Consider the following 20,529-nt stretch of genomic DNA (forward strand, 5'->3'; position numbering starts at 1 on the left):
AGCTTGCACATCAAGACAATTGAAGACTATAAATATGTGAAGCCTCAAGCCTTTACAACTCGTGTATTCTAAACCGTGTCTTTTACAAAGTGTGAGTTTTTAAGGTTTAGAGTTTGTGTCTTTTGTCAGCCTTTCTTGTGTCAATTTGATGTAAGTTTAGGACTGTGTTTTTATTGTTAATTGTAAGCTACTCCTAAGCTTTTGAAGCACGGAGTTAGCGTGTGTGATTCACTCAAGAGCTTTTAAGCAAGAGTGTGGTCTAGTTTCTAGGAGAGTGTCTCCATCTTGATTATTATTATTGACAGCAACATGGTACGTGTTGTTAGAGGGAATTTGGGACGGGGTCTCATTATCCAAGAGGTTCTTAGATAGGATTGCACGGGTAATGTCTAGGCGATAAGTCAAGTACCGAGTGTTGGTCGAGGGCTTTGAACTAGAGCTATTATAGTGGATTCATTCCTGGATTGGTATCCCCCAGAGCAGGTGACGTTGCACTGAACTTGGTTAACAAACGATCTGTGTTATTTATTATTCTGTCGTTTATTGCTTTATTTTATTCAGCGTCTGTCTTGCTGCAGCACATGCTATAGCATCTTGTGCAGCATTGTGTTCACTGCGTGCCAGATTTCAATAATTATACTTTTGAGTTACTTAACATTTACCCTTAGAACACACATTAGCAAGACCCTACGAAAAAATGCTAACTAGTGTCACCGAAACACTAGTAAATGATATCAATTGTAGAAAAGTTACCTTGAAACTTGTGTCGTCAATATTTTCAAATACAAATAATGCTATTTTTAATGTAATTTTTTTTGGCAAATGCTAAATAATGTCCCAAGGCACTTGTTTCAGATTTAGTAATTTTTCTTGGAAATTGTGTAGTCAAACACAACAAAAGTCTAAATTTTGGTATTTTCAAAGCATAACTTTTGTTTTATTTCTCTTTTTAATTCCTTAACTAGTTAGCAAGACCTTTTTTTTCTTCTTAACTAGTGCCGCAAGACATTAGTTACAATGATCCATTTTTTGATTTAATTTTTTCGATTTGTGAATGTGTGCTTAGATATTTATCATGTAGAGTTGTGATCAAGTATTTCTCATCCTATCGGATAACCTGACTTGTTATCAACCATAATTTTCACCACTAATTAAGACTTAATATAATCTGTAAAAAAAGATAGCTACTCACAATGTGATCACATCAAGGCCAAAACCCTAATTTCTAAAACCGATGCCTAATTTTTAGTAGTAACAAATAAGCAAGCCAAATAATATTTCTTGCGCCACACAACTATTTATCTACTCCTTTTAGTCGTTTATTTTTGTTCCAAAACTTTGGTCGTTTTTAGAAATCAAAGTACGATTAATGATGTTTTACGATTTATACCCTTACAAAAAATAATTTTTTTCTTTCTTAATAAATAGGAGCAAAAATGACTTACCTTATCAATATTTATTATTTTTTAATTTGTGTGTAAAACTTTAAAATAACCAAAAATTTGGTACGTAGAACTAGATTGTACATTTCTATTTTGGGATCCCCAAAGTACCATTCCCATTTCTGCAGAATATTGATTATCACCCTAGTTAATTACATGATTCGAAAATAAAAAAGATAAATGGGACTATCTTACGAGAAATTTGCTTTCAACTACACCACAATCCCAATTTTTTTTTTCTTTTCTGTCGATAATAATAATACCACAACCCATGTATAGATTCAGTCAAAAAAAAAGTTTGTTTAAATTAACAATATAAGATAAGATAGAACCAAATCAAACTGTGTCAAAAAAAAAAACAAACAAATCAAATAAATAAGATAACATCTAATTTTTTAAAATTTAACTAATTAGTGATAATAGTAAGCATGCCTCCATGACAACAAAAAAAATAATTATTGATAATAATAATAATAATGATATAAATAAGATAGATAGAACGAAGCAAAATAAAATAATATAACATTCCTTCTTTTTTTTCGAAACCTAATTTCGAACCGAGTTTTTAGTGTATAAGAGCGAACCGCCGAAACCTAATCTTAAACCGAATTTTTAGTGCACAAGAGCGAACTGCCGAACCCTCAACCAAGTTACCTCTTTGAAAATCGGCTCGACTTAGAGATAAGCATTCACCATTAAAAAAAAAATTTACCAAAAAAAACTAATTATTTTATAAAAACAAAAGAAAAAAAAAACTATTTATTTATTTAGTATTTTTGTGTTATTTATTTATATCCCTACACACACAAATATATAACACACATTGTGAGCTCTCTTCACCCTTTGTATTAAATTTGCATTCTTTCTCTTCTTCTTCTTCTTCTTCCGGTCGCGTGCAAAATAAGAAGAGATTGTTTTTTTTCAGTAACAAACTTTGCTGCAAAACTTCATTGTTCTCTGTTACTCCAAGCTTCAATTTCATTGCTGTTTGTTACTCTAAGGTTCAATTTTTTATTATTTTTTATTTATTTTATTTAATTTTTTTGGTTTTGAGTTTCTTATTTATCTATCTATTGAACCCAAAAAAAAAAAGACTTGTTGTAGAGGGTTCTGAGCTACGTGAACTTCACAATCAATCCATTAAACTTTTTCATTTGAATCGTTTCTGAATGTTCTATCACGTTTGCTTTACATTGAAGAAAAAAAAGATTTTTTTATTAATATTTTTTGTGATTATTTTGATTCTGTTTGTTTAGGATTTGGCTCTGTTTGGTTGATCTGTGTTGTAATCTGGTGTTGGAATTATTGCTCGTGTTTGATGCCTTTGTGAATTCCATTCGGTTAGATCTGTTTTTTTATTTGTTACTTTTTTGTTCTAATATGTAACTTGGGTTTTCTAGGATTTTGAGTTTCAATGCATGATTTATGTTATGTTTGTTTGTTTCTTTGTTCTTGTTACAGATGAAGAGGTCTAGAGATGATGTTTACATGAGTTCACAACTCAAACGTCCTGTGCTGTCTTCTAGAGGAGAACCGTAAGTTCTATTTTTTTTTTTAAATTTTTTTTGTTGTCTTTAGTTTCTTGTTTCATGGATTGTTTCCTGTGTTTTTTTTACCCTTTGATGAATTAGTTGCTTGTTAAGTGTTTTTTACTCTATGATAGTTGTTGTTTGGTATTTCTCATTTGTTCTTTAGGTTTAGTCTATAGTAAATGTTCAATTTTTGTTTTGATGTTTGAATTTGTGAGGTAAAATCGGATGTTTCTTTGTTGGATAATTTATCGGCAATTTATATTTCCTAGAGTTAATTTTATTTTGTGCCATCATTCGTATTTCTAAGTTCTTTGGTGTAACTGAAACCTATGAGTTAATTAGTTTATAGTGTTCTACGTTTATTTTAACTAGCACACTAGCATGTTGCGTAGACCTTTACTATTTTGAGAATTTGTGGAATGTAGCTCGGGGCAACCCCAAGTGATGAGTGGTGGTCAGAAGTTAACGACAAATGATGCCTTATCATATCTAAAGGCAGTAAGAGAAATGTTTCAAGATGACAAAGAAAAGTATGATGAATTTTTGGAAGTCATGAAGGATTTCAAGGCCCAAAGGTTTGTTCACGTTGTACTTCATTGTAATTCTTTTTTCCCTTTCTAGGAAGTGCGGATTTTCGTTTTCTTAGTAGAAATTGATTGGTGTCACGTTTGTTCTTTTGGTTAGAATTGATACGGCTGGTGTCATAGAAAGAGTGAAGGAGCTTTTTAAAGGGCATAAAGATTTAATTTTGGGGTTTAACACCTTCTTGCCAAAGGGATATGCAATTACACTTCCATCGGAAAATGAACCACCTCCACTGAAGAAGCCTGTTGAATTTGAAGAAGCTATCAATTTTGTTGGCAAGATCAAGGTAAAAACAATGTTGAATTTGATGCATTTTATTTATGTCGTCTAACACACACACACACACACACAAAGGTTTACCCCAATGACATGGATCACTGGAACGCCGGCTGATTTAAATGTGGGTCTATGAAGATATTGACACTGACATTGCCTCAACAATCTAAGTGTTCCATCTTGGTCAAAGCTCTTGTGTGCATTATAACACGATCAACTCAGCATGGGTTATTTAACTTTTGATTCTGATTGGGTTCTTTTTATGTAGACTCGTTTTCAGGGCAATGATCGTGTTTACAAGACTTTTTTAGACATATTAAATATGTACAGAAAGGAAACCAAGACTATCACCGTGGTTTACCAAGAGGTCTGTTCTATCGTTGCCTATGTTATCATGTTCTAATTTGACTAATTTTTTATTTTGGTTTACCTAAATTTCCCCCTTTGATAGGTTATGATTCTTTATACACACATTTTAATCAATATTGCAATTATCTAGGTCTCTGCCCTCTTCCAAGACCATGCAGATCTTCTTGAGGAGTTCACTCATTTTCTTCCCGACACTTCTGGAGCAGCCGCTGCTCATTTTGCTTCTGCTCGTAATTCTCTCCGTGATAGGAACTCTGCAATGGCAACAGTGAGGCAAACACATGTTGAAAAGGTATCTCTCTCGTAGTTCATATAACCTGTTATTTTATAGTTGACCATTAAGCTAAGCTAATATATTGATGCTGTCAATGCCAGAGAGAAAAGACAATAGCTTTGCATGCTGATCGTGATCTCGGCGTTGATCATTCTGATCCAGAACTTGAGAGAGGTGTGATGAGGGTTGATAAGGAGCAGAGAAGACGCGAGAGAGAAAAGGACCGTAGAGAAGAAAGAGATAGGAGAGAAAGGGATGATAGAGATTATGATAATGATGGTAATCGGGACCGTTTATCCCACAAGCGAAAATCTGGTCATAGAGCTATTGACGCTGGTACTGAACCATCACATGATGCAGATGAAAAGCTTGACATGCACCCTATCTCATCCGCTTCCGAGGATAAAAGTTCTTTGAAAAGTATGTCGGTAAACTTAATAGTATTTAAATTAAGATGCACGATATTTTAACAGCGGAAACACATACCTCAATCTCATATGATGTTCACCTGTGGAGAAACTAATGAAAAACATAAAATGTAGAAAACAAATAATAGCACCTGAAAAATTCTTATCTAATGCAAAAATTCATCGCCACTTTTTGTCTGTTATAATGGTAAAAAATATAAAAAATTATGATCTCTATTTTTGATTGGATTATCCATAATAGAAGTACTACTTACTTACAAGAAAAAAAATCATTATCCATAATTTTAACTCTTCATTTCCTTTATGATTCATTTTGAACATTAAAAATCTGTCATCTCAGGTATGTGTAGTCCAGTGCTTGCTTTCCTTGAAAAAGTCAAGGAGAAGTTAAGAAATCCCGAGGATTACCAGGAATTTTTGAAGTGCCTACATATCTACAGCAGGGAAATAATCACCCGATCAGAACTACTGGCATTGGTATGGTTTATACATTCAAATACTTAGAAGCAACATTTCTTACAAGACCATTGGCTTTTTACATTATTTTAGTTTTGACCATTGACTTAACACAGCAGACAGATTTTGCTGTTTACTCATTCCTTACACGTGTTCCTAGAATATAACCAGACAATTTTGTGCAAGTCCATACATAATTAACGAAGATCAATTTTCTATTAAACAAGAGGGAAAAAATTGATTTGACTGAAGTTTCCATTAAACAAAAAATTAAAATTGCAAATAGAACAGCTAATTGAAAAGTGAATGTGGTGTAGGAAATGTTGAATGATATTGTGACACAAGTTATTTTTTGTTGAACATAACTAAGGTTCACACTATTCAGTTTAGGATCAGATTGTTCTGATATTGATTTTCATTCATTTCACATTGTGAAATTTGTTCTGTTGAAGCATAGTCTATGTAATTGCTAATATCTGGTTGGCTTATTCTTTTAGGTGGGTGATTTACTGGGAAAATATGCTGATATTATGGAGGGATTTGATGATTTTGTGACACAATGTGAAAAGAATGGTAATGTTTAAGCTATTTTTTTACTTTCTACAAAATCTAGTTTTGTTTTCCCGTTTTATTATTTCTAATCAAGTGTTTTCATGTAGAAGGATTCCTTGCCGGTGTCATGAATAAAAGTAAGTTATATGTTTCCCTTTATATGTAGTGTAACATGGGCTCACATGAACATTTGCAGCTTTAGCTTCTGCTCTAAAAAAATATTACGGTATTGATTCATCAGAATCCTTGTGGAATGAAGGACATGGACCGAAACCAGTGAAGGTAGAGGACAAGGACAGAGATCGGGACAGGGATGACGGGGTGAAAGAAAGGGACCGTGAACTCCGAGAAAGAGACAAATCCACTGGAATTGCCAACAAGGATGTTTCTATTCCTAAGGTGTCTTTAAGCAAAGACAAGTATGTAGGAAAACCTATAAATGAATTGGACCTTTCTAACTGTGAACAATGTACTCCTAGTTACCGTCTTCTACCAAAAAATGTATTGGTTCTTTGCTCGTCTCTTCACTTTTAGTTTGTCCCTATGAAATCTGAGATTTCATTACTGATTGTGTTTTATATGTATAATATTTTTTCTTATACAGTACCCAATACCGATAGCTAGCCAAAGAACTGAACTTGGTGACGAAGTATTGAATGATCACTGGGTCTCTGTTACATCAGGAAGTGAGGATTATTCCTTTAAACACATGCGCAAAAATCAGTATGAAGAGAGCTTGTTTAGATGCGAAGACGACAGGTTATTGCTTACCATTGATTCTGATTTACCCTTAAAAACACCTATTTATTTGATTTATTTTGTATCAGTTGGTTGTAGTCATAGTTGCTACGTGTTCTACTTTTTGGTTAGTTTTGACATCACATGGTTGGTTGATTTGAGAGGTGTTATTTCCATATGACTTTATCATTAGTGCTTTTCTGATATTATTTTATTTTACGCTTCCAGGTTTGAACTTGATATGTTGTTAGAGTCTGTAAATGTGACGAATAAGAAAGTTGAAGAGATCTTAGACAAAGTTAATGCTAATATAATTCAAGGAGACATCCCAATTCGTATCGAGGAGCACTTAACACGTAATGTGCATTTCAATTGATCAATGAAATTTGTCAAAGCATATAAATGCAATGTGATGTAGTTTCCTGATATTTTGTGTTCTGATACGATCTTTTTTTGGTTCTTTTAGCCCTAAATCTTAGGTGTATTGAACGATTATATGGTGACCATGGGCTTGATGTGATGGATGTGTTGAAAAAGAATGCATCTCTAGCTTTGCCGGTGATATTAACCCGCTTGAAGCAGAAACAGGAGGAGTGGGCAAGATGCCGTGCAGATTTTAATAAAGTTTGGGCTGAAATATATGCAAAGAATTATCACAAATCACTTGATCACCGAAGCTTTTACTTTAAGCAGCAGGATACAAAAAGCTTGAGCACTAAAGGTAAAATATTAATTTTCTGTCCAAGAACATAAAATTCTTGATTCTTTTTTAAATAAGTTGGAGCCATAGGAGAAGAACAAACTTCAACATAATGTTGAGGAATGAAAATCTTATGTGGTGGAACAGGGTGGTTGGAACCTGCAAAGGCTCCAACACTCAAGTTAGCAATGATCCAATGTGAGGGAAAATCGTAGAATGAGTGCGGCGTACCTGTTATCTGAGCTTTTAACTCCTTCACATGCACATAATTTGACCAATGGAATGCATCTTTGATTGTATATATTTAAAATACTTGGTTTCTAGATCCATTATGCACACACTGGAAAATAAGTGTTTTATATATCTTGTTTGAACTTTCAAATATGCGGTGATATCAATGTAAAGTTTTTTTATTCTTCTAACTCTTAACTCCTTTCTTTAACTGTGGATTACAGCCTTATTGGGAGAGATCAAAGAAATTAGTGAGAAGAAACGAAAAGAAGATGATGTTCTTCTTGCAATTGCTGCTGGAAATAGACGGCCGATTCTTCCTAACTTGGAATTTGAGTATCCTGATCCAGATATTCACGAAGATTTGTATCAACTCATAAAATATTCATGTGGAGAAGTTTGTACAACCGAACAATTGGATAAAGTCATGAGGATTTGGACAACATTTTTAGAACCCATGCTTGGTGTTCCTTCTCGACGGCGCGTTGCCGAAGACACAGAAGATGCTGTCAAGGCTAAGAATGATTCTGCAAAAACTGGCACTGCAAGTATTGCCAAGGGTGATAGTAGTCCTGGTGTTGGTGTCACCGTAATGAATCCTAAGAATTCAAACACTAATAGAAATGGGGATGCTAGTGTTCCATTTCAACAATCAAATTCTTGCAAAGAATGGCAAAGTAATGGGGTTAAAGGGGACGTGTGTCTTGAATCAGACCGTTCTGCACTCAAGAATGAAACTTTGGGAAGTAGTACACTGCAAGGTAAAATTCATATAAGTGCATCCATTCCTGATGAAGTATCAAGAGTCAATAAGCAAGATCATTCCATTGAACAGTTAGTGAATGCTAATGTATCACTGTCCTCTGGAATGGAGCAAAGTAATGGAAGAACAAACATTAATAATGCATCAGGTTGGAAACTTGATAAAAGAATGATGACAATACTTGATGCTTATCGTACCTTTTAGTACATGGACATTACATTTTTTTAGAATTATTATTAGGGTTGTGTTAACATGTTAAGTATAGTAAGACATCAGAATATTTATCTATTAAATGAAAATTCAAGCATGTACTATCTTGAGAATTTAAAAAGTTTAAGTAGCAAACATCATTGTTACTGTTATTGTTGCTATCTTTATTATTAGGAGTTATATCTTGTTAGGAAAAGTACAATATTAGTTGAACAAGACTTGTCTTCATAGAATATTTCATATAAGTTGGTGTTTTAGTTAGTTTTTATCACATCATATTATTGTTATATAATTCAGAGCCATGTTTCTGTCCATCTTTTCCCCCACAATGCAACATTTACTTCATTGTTTGTCTTAAATACTTGGTCATTAATGCCTCTTGTTTACTATCATCTGTTTCTCTCATAATAAACGGACACACTCTGAGATACATTTTTGTTTTCTTCAAGGACTTGCTGCAACTCTGTCTCGACCTGGTTATGTTTCTAGTGAGGGAGGGCTTGATTTACCTTCATCAGAGGTATGGCTTAATTCCTTTAGTCTATTTTCAAGTTTAAGTAGATGAGTAAGTATTCATCTTAAGAGGTTTAATTTTAATTCACTATCAGCATATATCATATGGGGCGAGTCTAGGGTAAATAATGTTGTGAAATGATTCACGGCGGAAGACTAAAGTATACCATCAGAAATGTTGGAGTCATTTACCCTAGATGCACACCATATTATATCACTTGAATATTAAGTGATGTGTTGCTGCTGTTTCCAAAAGAATATCAGCAGCACCACTTTATACTTAAGTTCATGTGTCTATGATGATCACGTTGTGGCTCAAGTTGTCAATAACACTCATACTATATATATATATATATATATATATATATATAGGGAGTGTATCCGGTGAGAACTGATAATTATTATGAGAAATGAGAACTATTGATAATAACCATCAGATTTAATTGACGCGTCAGATTAATATCTTTAAACTCCTTAAAATCACATGTGATTCTATTCGTGAAGATTGTAAAATCTTTCAATATATAATATTTCCTAATTTATTGCGACTCTCCCCAAAATATACTGGATTTTTTTTTTACCTCTCTATTTAATTTTCAATATTGTTCTCTTCTTTTTATTAACATCTCCGCATTTTGTCTTCAACTTTTTGGTCCATCCAATATCTACATTTCAATGTTCTCATTCAATTCATTCTAATGATAAGCATCTACTTATTCTGTGTTATATATTAATATATAATTGTATTTGTACTATTACTCTAAATTCATGTTTGTGCTATTATCCTTTTCCAGTGGTTATTCATTGGCTACTTCCATTTGTTCCATTATAGTTTCTTGAACGAATTCCATTGATGGTCTCCCTTTGAGCTCTGTTTGGATGTTCTTAATAAATCATATTCAACACTTTGTAATTTTTTTGGAATTACCTACCACACATTCGAGGAGATTGCAAGCATGATCCTACAATATTAAAATAATTTTGATTATATTTGTTGATTGTGAACAAAATAAAGATTTTTTATTTTGGAACATTGAAGAATGAAGACGATTTGAAGAAACAATCCTAAAGAATAATATTGAAAATCAAACTAGATGGAATGAGTCGCAATAAATTAGGAAATATTATATATTGAAAGATTTTACAATTTTCACAAATAGAATCACATGTGATTTTAAGGAGATTAAAGATATTAATCTGACGCGTCAATTAAATTTGATGGTTATTATTAATAGTTCTCATTTCTCATAATAATTATCAGTTCTCACTGGATACACTCCCTATATATATATATATATATATATATATATATATATATATATTTCTGAGATAAGACATTTAAGCGAAGTTGCTTAAGCTTCTCTTCTAAAACATGAATAAATTCATCGTTATTAGATTTTAATTTAAATCCTTCTACCATATATATATATATATATATATATATATATATATATATATATATATATATATATATATATATATATATATATATATATATATATATATATATATATATATATAAATCTAAATGTTAAAGTGCTTATGTCATTTAATAGAGGATGTCATATTGTTAGAGGTAGAGGGAGACTATGGAAAACTCTTGTCCAAACTATATAGTGAGACATGTTACTGGTTTTACTATGGACGATTGATCCATGTAATTGATTCCCTCCTACTAGAAAAATACTTGGTGGTGGTGTTGCATTATGCCATTTAAGAGCCAAGTCTAGTAATAACTTAAAACTGAATGAAAATCAGTTTGGGGCCTGTTTTTCTCTTTTTCTTTCATTGTGTCTTGTCAGGCTTGCGTTGTTGCCCATCTGGTATAATGCCATGATTTCTTTTATAATTACTTAGGGTGCTGATTCTACAAGACCAGATACATCCACAAATGGGGCCATCACCAAAGACACCAAAGTTCAAAGATGTCACAAAGAATCAGCTGGACACTTCAAAAGTGAAAGAGAAGAGGGTGAATTATCGCCTAATGGAGACTTTGAAGAGGATAACTTTGCAGTTTATGCAAATGCTGGTCTGGAGGCAGTGCATAAAGGAAAAGATTGTAATACCAGTCAACAATACCAAAATAGACATGGAAAACAAATTTGTGGTGAAGCTGGAGGTGTAAATGACGATGAAAGTGATAGAAGTCCTCATAGATCATCTGACGAGAGTGAAAATGCATCTGAGAATGGTGATGTTTCTGGTACAGAGTCTGCTGATGGTGAGGAATGTTCTCGAGAAGAACATGAAGAGGATGGGGATCACGAACATGATAACAAGCCCGAGAGTGAAGGTGAAGGTGAAGGAATGGCTGATGCCAATGATTTTGAAGGAGACGGAGCCTCATTGCCATATTCAGAGCGCTTTCTTCTCACTGTAAAGCCTCTGGTAAAACATGTTCGCCCAGTGTTGCATGGGAAAGAGAAGAATGTTCAAATTTTTTATGGAAACGATTCCTTTTATGTACTGTTTAGACTTCATCAGGTACAAATGTGTCAGTTTATGTATTATATGCATTTATCGTTGCGGTTGACTGACCATAGCTCATAATATATTCCTTACCTTGCATTTTCTTTGCTAATTTGACAGACATTGTATGAGAGGATACAATCCGCAAAAATTAACTCATCTTCTGCTGAAAGGAAATGGAGAGCTTCAAATGATACATGTTCTACTGATCAATATGGCAGGTAATATGCCTTTGATTGTTACTGTTTGTAGTAATAATTAATAAATTATAAATTATAATGTACATTTGAATATCTATAAAAGACTGATGACACCCTTTATGGCTACAGGTTCATGAATTCTCTTTACAGTTTACTGGATGGTTCTTCTGATAACTCAAAATTTGAGGATGACTGTCGAGCTATTATTGGAACTCAGTCATATGTCTTGTTCACGTTAGACAAGCTGATATATAAACTTGTTAAACAGGTAATGATGTGCATGAATTCCTTTTTGTAAATATGTAAATAGACATTTGTTTTGGATATAATATTCTGTTTATATTTCAGTATCAGTAATTTTAGGATAGACTTTATTCCCGTTTTTGTGATTAACATTTATTAGGCTTAGCTTATGTAATCACATTAGTGCTTTTACTTTTTCATTCAATTGAGAGTCAGTTTGCCTCTTGTTTTCCACTTGATATTAGAGCTCCTGATCTGGGAGGCTCTCCTTCCGCACCAATACAAGCAAAAACCTAGCCGCTAACTTTTCAACGTGTTATTCCGGAGATCTCCTCCACCATTTGGAGCGGCCACTGTCGGCCTGCCACAACCCGAAGCTCCAGTTTTTCAGATCTGCCCTTGTCAGCCTGTGGTTTCCACAACCACCCCTTATGTCCCCAGTTTTTGGTGTTGTTGAAACCCAATCAACTTGTCTGTCCTTGCTGGTTTGGTTGGGGCATATTCCATCGTATGGATCCCATGTTTGATGTGTGTTCTAGGTGTTTTTTGCAAAGCTCTTTTGTTTGTGTTGTCATTGCTGCGTCTGTACCAGAAACATCACCATTCTCAGATGCATTTTCACTGTCGTCAGATGATCTATGAGGACTTCTACCACTTTCATCGTCATTTACGCCTCCAGCTTCACTACAAATTTGTTTTCCATGTCTATTTTGGTATTGTTGACTGGTATTACAATCTTTTCCTTTATGCACTGCCTCCGGACCAGCATTTGCTTAAACTGCAAAGTTATCCTCTTCAAAGTATCCGTTAGGAGATAATTCACCCTCTTCTCTTTCACTTTTGAAGTATCCAACTGATTCTTTGTGACATCTGTGAACTTTGGTGTCTTCGGTGATGGCCCCATTTGTGGACGTATCTGGTCTTGTAGAATCAGCACCCTAAATAATTATAAAAGAAATCATGGCATTATACCAGATGGGCAACATGACACGTCATTGTTTCTAATGGATCTCATGCTCCTGTTAAGGGTTACGAGCAACATTTAACTTTAACCTTCCCTGCACTTGAACAATGTCCTACTCCTACATGCTCTCAAACTTTCTCATAATCTAGTTTAGGATAAAATATTCTGTGTGCACGTGTATATTTTAGTATCTGCTTATTAGGACAAGTATTTTGCTATTTTCCTTGATTTATTATGCTTTAGCTTATATAATCACAATAGCACTTATACTTTTTCATTCAGTTCATGAGATTTTGTTTTTCACTTTCCTTTTTTCATTTGCCTACTGTACCATTCTATCTTCTTTCTGAGCCTGAAATTTTGTCCTATTTTGTTTTAGCTTCAAGCTGTTGCCAGTGCCACTGATGAGATGGATAACAAACTTCTTCAACTATATGCATATGAGCAATCAAGAAAACCCGGAAGCTTTGCTGATATAGTTTATCATGAAAATGCCCGTGTTCTTCTTCATGATGAGAACATATATCGTATTGAGCGTGTAAGTTTTTATTTGTTCCACTTATCTACTCGGATCAGCTTTTGAATTGAAATCTTGAATGGGAAACTTTATATACATAATAGTGGATGGTTGCAGTGGTTTGATATTCCAGACAAACATTACCTGAAATGTCAAAGGTGTGAATTCTGGAGTCACCACTCACCATTCACTACTTTAGGAAGAATTTAACCTAACCACCACCCCTGGCCTAAGAATTACTCTCACAGATATGCCTGTGTCAGAGAATAAGTTTATATGATCTATGACGAATTTGTTTAATATCCTTGCAGTCCTCTACACCGACTCGACTGTCTATTCAGTTGATGGATTATGGACATGATAAGCCTGAAGTGACTGCTGTGGCAATAGATCCTAATTTTTCAACATATCTGCACAATGATTTCCTATCTGTTGTCCCTGACAGTAAGGAGAAGTCAGGAGTTTTCTTAAGAAGGTATTTGTAAGTGGGACAACTATTGGTTCAAAGTTGTATTTGAAATTTTATTAACCTTTGTATTTAGTATTTACTTTGGTTCATATGTTTTTTGCAGGAATAAGCTAAAATGTGGCTGGAGTGATGAATTTTCAAGCCAGGCCATAGATGAAGTACAAGTTATCAATGGTCTGGAGTGTAAGATTTCTTGCAATTCATCCAAGGTATATTTAATGATTTACTTCTGCATATTTTATATGCCATTTGTTCCCAAATCACCAAATTTTAATATGGTGCATTTGTTTAGATTTTCATGCATATTCCGATTATGTTTCTGAACTCCCATTCTTTGTTTTCTCTTTTGGACACATTGCATGTTGTTAGGTTTCATATGTTTTAGATACCGAGGACTCTTTATTTCGAGCAAAAAAGAAAAGGAGAACTTTGCAAACATATCGTGAACAGACAATGTCTTCAAACATTTGTTCAAGCAGATCACAGCGGTTCTGCAAATTATTTTCCATCAAGTGATGGTATCCAATTTGAGCCACATATGGTATGTGATTTTCCTTTTACTGCTTTTTGAGATCCCGCATCAAATAGAGATATAGACAAAAAAGTTCTTATAAGGCTTGAGCAATCATCACCCCTTAGCTTTTGGAGTTGATTTATGCCCCAAATTTTAAGATAGTCTTAGAGCCTTACAGTTTATCTAACAGTACAATTTGTTGTAAGGCAACAGTATTAGTGCCTTAGCTTTTGGACAATTTGCTGTAAGGCAGGGTCCACAGAAGTTGGCTCCATTTTTTGTTGATTTAGACAGTCTTAACTTACTTCGTATCCGCGCAAAACTTAAATATTTTTCCTCACCAAAGCTAAATAGTTTCCCTATCCATTAATTTCAGTTGTGTTGTCCTCAGTAATTTTGGTCATGCATCAGTGACACTGGCAGATGGCGATGACACCGCATCCAAGAAATGTAAAACAGGATCTTTTTGAGTTATAACTTTCGCGTTCTTCACATCGTCAGTCCCGGTAACCAAATAAGGCATACAGGAAGGGAGATGATGAAGCTCAGGAGATTGTACCATAATGTAACATGGTGACTGATGAGTTATAATCCTGTAAATAGAGGTACTAGGGGACATTTTATTTCCATTCATCCAAATTTTTTCTATCTTAATAAGTTACATTTATTTTTTCACCCTTTAGCTGGCTACCAATTTATGAGATTATTATTATTCTAATTATGAAATATTCCGCGGCTGCAATTAGCCGCCACATTTACTTACATTGTGCATTTTGGTCCAAAAAAATATTTAACGTGGAAACAAATGTTGCGAAATGATATATCGTTGTTGTGTCGCAGTTGGATAATAGTTATGTATTTTTTGGGAAAATACTAAATTGATTTTTGTTTTGTTTTTTTTTTACATCTTATATTTACTTTTGTATATTGCATGACATTTGGGAGTGGCAAGGGTATATATAACTATGATGCAACTGGGTTTGTTTTTTAGGGTTACAAAATGGTCTGCCATTGGCTTTCCAGCCATAATTTTAATAATTCCTTAACAAATTATGAAACTGGTTGTGGAATCTAAAAATATGGGTGGCTATTGATTGGGTTAATTTGATTACCAATTAGTAAAATGAAAATTAAATAAGGGACATATTTCAAATAGATCACCTTTATTTTTATAGAGCAAAAAAAGGATCACCTTTATTTTGCAAGATAAATAATGTTGATGGAAGTGGAACCATAAATATAAATATAAATATAAATAAACAACTCACACAACAAAAAGTAAATCTCGTTGCAATGTTCTTTAAACCAAATAAACGAAGATTGAAAGGGGAGAATTTAACTTGTGTCTTCAATAGATTATCCAGAAAGGAGAGAATTTACCTTGTGTCTTCAACAGATTATCCATTATAGTTGGTCGCCGTTAAACTGAGATGAAAACTTCTTTCCTATACCCTAGTAACAAAAAAAAAATGACAAACTAAGTGAAAAATCATTTTATTGTGCATTTGGGCAAAACATAACCTACCTTTGAATATTTTCTATTCCGTACAGAAAACATAAATGAGAAAACCAAGTAACATGCTTGAGGATGCCAGAAGAGCAGAAAGCTCTTGAAGACCAAGACTTGAAAATGAAAAAAATTTAAGGCAAAAATATATCAATTTCACTATGAAAATTGTAGTGTGGCGTGACCTAATTCTTGTAATTAGTTTTTGTTACAATATTTATATTAGATTATTCATATTTTAAAAATATTGAAAGTATCATATAATAAGATACTTTATTTAAAATATTAAATATGTCATGTAATAAATTTGTACTGTTTATGTTATTTTACTTGAAAAATAATACAATGACAACATTAAATCCTAACATTAATCTTAACTCAATTGATATGCATATAATATGCAGGATCGGAGTTTGAACTTCGGTACTCTAACTTATTCACTTTAAAAAAATAAAATTCTAGCTACTAGACAACTTAATAAGAAAAATGTCAAATTTAATAAACCAAGACACTGACCTTAACTTAAATGATTAATGAGACTTTCATGAATCGCTCAAGAGAACCCGAATTTCATTTATAATGAAAAATATTATTGGTCAGACTTTACTTACCTTGTGGCCGAACTCTAGATTGTTGAAAGAGTTAGAGTTTAAACTCTAGCCATTAAATTACTAGATAAACAAAATCAAGCTAAAGTATTTTCAAAACTTAACAAATTATTGTTAGATTGAACATTTTTTTTTTTCTTTCAAAACTTAACAAATTGCGTAGAGTTTTAGAAAGCGTTTGTTGTTTTGTCTATATAGAAAAATCATGAACATTTTATTTTTCAAAATCTAACAAATTATGTATAGTGTTTATGATAGTATTTATCGCTTTGTCTATACAGAAAAAATCACAAAAACTAAATCATATGCAAATATGGTCTACGAAACGCATACTAACTAATTATTACGAAAGAGATTATGCTTAGTTATACTATGAAGCACAGGGGCGGATCCACCTTATCAGTAGGGTGTGCACTTGACCACCCTCAAGTTTTCTAATTTACACCAATAATCCTGTTTCGAATAATTTTGCACACCCTCAATTTTTTTACTTTGCACCGATTGCACCTCTCCACAATTTTAGAGATTCTCAAGCTGAGAGCACTAAACACATATATTGTCAAATGTCAGTGCACAAGTGGAAGGATTTTAAATTGTAGTTCTAAATGTTGTTGAAAAATAAATTTTTAATTTGTAAATGAAAATCCAAATATAAAGGTTCTACATTATGGTTGGAAATCGATAAATAGAAACAAATTAGATCTTTACCCATTAGTTAGAGATTAGATGTAATATGTGTTGGTGCAGAATAATATATATATATATGGGGAGGGATCAAATTACACTGATGTAACATTTGAGTAATGTTACACCGCTCAATAACGCTTTAACGAATTTAAATTTTACAAAATCCACCGTTGGATTGAAAGCTTATATCGTATAGATCATATGTTGAATTGTATAAAAATCTAAAATCGTTTGATATGTTTTTGAGATAGATCAAGATTAACGGTATTCAATAAAAATGCATAAACCATTAATCTTCATCGGTCTCAATAACATATCAAACGATTTTAGATTATTGTAAAATTCAACATGGATGATCTATACGATATAAGCTTTCAATCCAACGGTGGATTTTGAAAAATTTGAATTCGTTAAAGCGTTATTGAGCGGTGTAACATTACTCAAATGTTACACCGGTGTAATTTGATCCCTCCCATATATATATACTGGGGAGGGATCAAATTACACCGGTGTAATTTTAAAATAATTACACTCATTAACAACCCTTGATTTTATTTTGATCTAGTGGCTATTAATGAGTCACTTATAAAATCACAACATTCTATATTAATAAATTAAAAGATCTCTTTTTATCTCTCACCCTCCTTTTCTTTCCTTTTTGGTTTTTATTACACCTTCTTTACAATACAAAATTACAAAGTCATATTTGTCGCTACTGTTCTCAACATAGACAATGAAACAAAAATTACATAGACAAAATTCTACAAACTCTGTAGTACGTAACATTGCAGTATTGTGATTATCTAGGATTAATTCCGGAAAAATAAAACTTCCATCGAAAAGAAACAAATGAAAGGCTTTCATAAAAATTCTCGTAGATTCGAGAATGAAATTTTCATCCTGTACGTGTCAAAAGATTTTATAGCCCACGTATCATTATTCTTTTCTTTTGATACAATGAGTGATGCTGGACATCCCATGCGCATGGTTGAACATTTTCTCTTCACTTCCAAGTTGCCATCGTTTTTACTTTTCTTAGGTAGTTTACCTTCCCTAACACGTACCAAAATGCAATAATTTGGCTTTCTAGATCGGATACGAATCCCAAATCCTTTTATCTTTGCAAACGATTTATAGAACTCTGTAGCCTCTTCCAATGAATTAAATTTCATTCCAACATGAGGCTCGATATTCTCATCAATAATTTGTAGCTCACCATGAATATTAGAATGTGTTTCTAATTTAGTATCATCAGAAACAGCCACCATCATCATGTCAGAAAAATTGATAGTATCTAAATCCATTGTTAGCAAACCTAAAAAGAAATTTGAAAGTAATAACTTAAAATTACTACCACCGAAATGTCCAGTACTCTGTAAGGCAATGGATAGATACAAGGTGTATTGTTCCCCAAAATACCTGAAGAAAAAGTAGAGAGCAATCAAAGAAACAAGTCCGAAAATAAAATTGCACTAATCATATACAACACATAGTATTTAAACCGTGTATAAATTATGCTATCATGTGGAACAATCCTTACACGGGACAAAACAAATCACAGCCTACAAAATTAAAAACAAAAGATTGAAAAATATGACCAAAAGTAAAGGATAGGTCAAAAGGTGAAAGAAAATAATGACCAAGTTTTGAGCAACGAACGTTAGTGATGCTTGTAGCAAGTTGCAAGAAAGGGATTTCGACAGTTTGGCGGAATATGGCTGCACAATAGAAGAGTAAGGTGTAATAAAAACTAAAAAGGAAAGAAAAAGAGGGTAAGAGAAAAAAAAGAGATCTTTTAATTTATTAATATAGAATGTTGTGATTTTATAAGTAACTAATTAATAGTCACTAGATCAAAATAAAATCAACGGTTGTTAATGGGTGTAATTATTGATAAAATTACACCGGTGTAATTTGATCCCTCCCCATATATACTCCATCCGTCCCAAAATATAAGCAAAAAGTGGTCAATCAAAATGGATGTATTTGGACTAAATTTTTAACCAAATACATCCACTTTGGTTGACCACTTTTTGCTTATATTTTGGGACGGAGGGAGTATATATATATATATTCAACCAAGTCGTTGGGCTCAAGTGGTTGCTTCACCAAAAAGGACGGATTTCGGGAGAACCCGGATTCGATTTCTGGATGGAACAATTTTTTTGCCAGCTTTACCTACGTTGCGACCGAACTCTGGACTACTAAGGCTTCTTTCTCCTACGAACTAGAGAATTAATTATATATATAAAAAAGAATAATATATATATTCCCAACAAGTGGAGTATTTTAATGTAATTGTTTTACACAAATACTATAAGTGAAATTTTGTAAAACACTAGTAGTATAATACTAGTGTTTTGAGAGATGCTCTAACTTGACATTGAGACTTTAATGGAAGCGATCATTTATTACAATTTATTTCAAAAATATATATTTTATTTTATTATATTTTATGGCTTTACCATATAAAAAAGTTGGTATATTTATCATCATATTATAGGAGGATTAAATTACACCGGTGTAACATTTGAGTAATGTAACAACACATCAAACGATTTTAGATTTATGTAAAATTTAACATAGATGATCTACATGATATAAACTTTAAATCTAACGGTGGATTTTGTAAAATTTGTATTGTTAAAGCGTTATTGAACGGTGTAACATTACTCAAATGTTACACTGGTTCTCTCTATAATATATTAATATTTTTTTTAAAAATAATTTGCACCCACTGACCTAAGGTCTTGGATCCGCCATTGGAAGCACGCACACAGACACGGATACCGGACACAACACAGACACTGACACGTCGACACCGATAAAAATTTGGAAAAATAACATAATTTAGTGTAATTATAAGTGTCGGTGTCAGTGTTGGACACGGACACCGACACGTGTCCGACACAGACACGTCTAATCTGAGAAGTGTCGGTGCTTCCTAGGTTATAGCTACTACGTTACTACTCCATCTAGTTTTTAATATAAGAAAACATTTACTTTTTAGATACATTGAAATATTAATATATTTAGTCTATGATATAATCTACATACATCAATGTTTTAATATATCTAAAAAGTGATGACCCGAGAGAGTAACACTTAACACAATAATAGCTTTTTTCGACCGTACAAATTGTATTTTTCTATACATAGATGAACTCACCTACTACATAAGATCATTTTTCTATAGATGAATTCATCTACTACATAAAACTTAACAAAAAAAAATGTACTCATCTAATCTTAAATATAAGAAAAAAATTATTTTTAAAA

At 32.9% G+C, this 20,529-nt stretch overlaps 1 protein-coding gene across 17 annotated transcripts; it reads left to right on the plus strand.

Moving 5' to 3' along the window:
* Window positions 1–2,233: 2,233 nt before the first annotated feature.
* On the plus strand, window positions 2,234–15,210 carry LOC123895338 (paired amphipathic helix protein Sin3-like 4). Of its 17 annotated transcripts, none has more exons than XM_045945603.1 (25): window positions 2,234–2,443; window positions 2,699–2,782; window positions 2,904–2,977; window positions 3,400–3,549; window positions 3,659–3,845; window positions 4,104–4,202; window positions 4,335–4,496; window positions 4,580–4,898; window positions 5,247–5,383; window positions 5,860–5,935; window positions 6,025–6,051; window positions 6,156–6,415; window positions 6,519–6,673; window positions 6,881–7,008; window positions 7,119–7,373; window positions 7,808–8,494; window positions 9,006–9,076; window positions 10,927–11,556; window positions 11,662–11,762; window positions 11,871–12,009; window positions 13,328–13,486; window positions 13,777–13,940; window positions 14,038–14,143; window positions 14,304–14,475; window positions 14,825–15,210. In XM_045945603.1, the coding sequence occupies exons 3-24, from the start codon at window positions 2,904–2,906 to the stop codon at window positions 14,448–14,450; spliced, it is 4,233 nt and encodes a 1,410-aa protein (XP_045801559.1). In that variant the 5' UTR covers window positions 2,234–2,443; window positions 2,699–2,782; the 3' UTR covers window positions 14,451–14,475; window positions 14,825–15,210. The 17 variants fall into 17 exon arrangements, with proteins under 17 accessions (XP_045801559.1, XP_045801554.1, XP_045801557.1 ...); XM_045945601.1 differs by having other exon boundaries at window positions 2,236–2,443; window positions 6,022–6,051; XM_045945600.1 differs by having other exon boundaries at window positions 2,249–2,443; window positions 6,022–6,051; window positions 14,840–15,210.
* The last annotated feature ends 5,319 nt before the right edge of the window (window positions 15,211–20,529 follow it).

Source organism: Trifolium pratense, linkage group LG7 (genome assembly GCF_020283565.1).
Source record: "Trifolium pratense cultivar HEN17-A07 linkage group LG7, ARS_RC_1.1, whole genome shotgun sequence".
Classification (NCBI taxonomy): Eukaryota; Viridiplantae; Streptophyta; class Magnoliopsida; order Fabales; family Fabaceae; genus Trifolium; species Trifolium pratense.

Coding starts and splice junctions, on each gene's coding strand:
- LOC123895338 (XM_045945597.1), top strand. CDS start 2,868: ATGTTATGTTTGTTTGTTTCTTTGTTCTTGTTACAGATGAAGAGGTCT. Junction 4,203..4,334: donor TCACCGTGGTTTACCAAGAG/GTCTGTTCTATC, acceptor GCAATTATCTAG/GTCTCTGCCCTCTTCCAAGA. Junction 13,941..14,037: donor TCAGGAGTTTTCTTAAGAAG/GTATTTGTAAGT, acceptor TGTTTTTTGCAG/GAATAAGCTAAAATGTGGCT.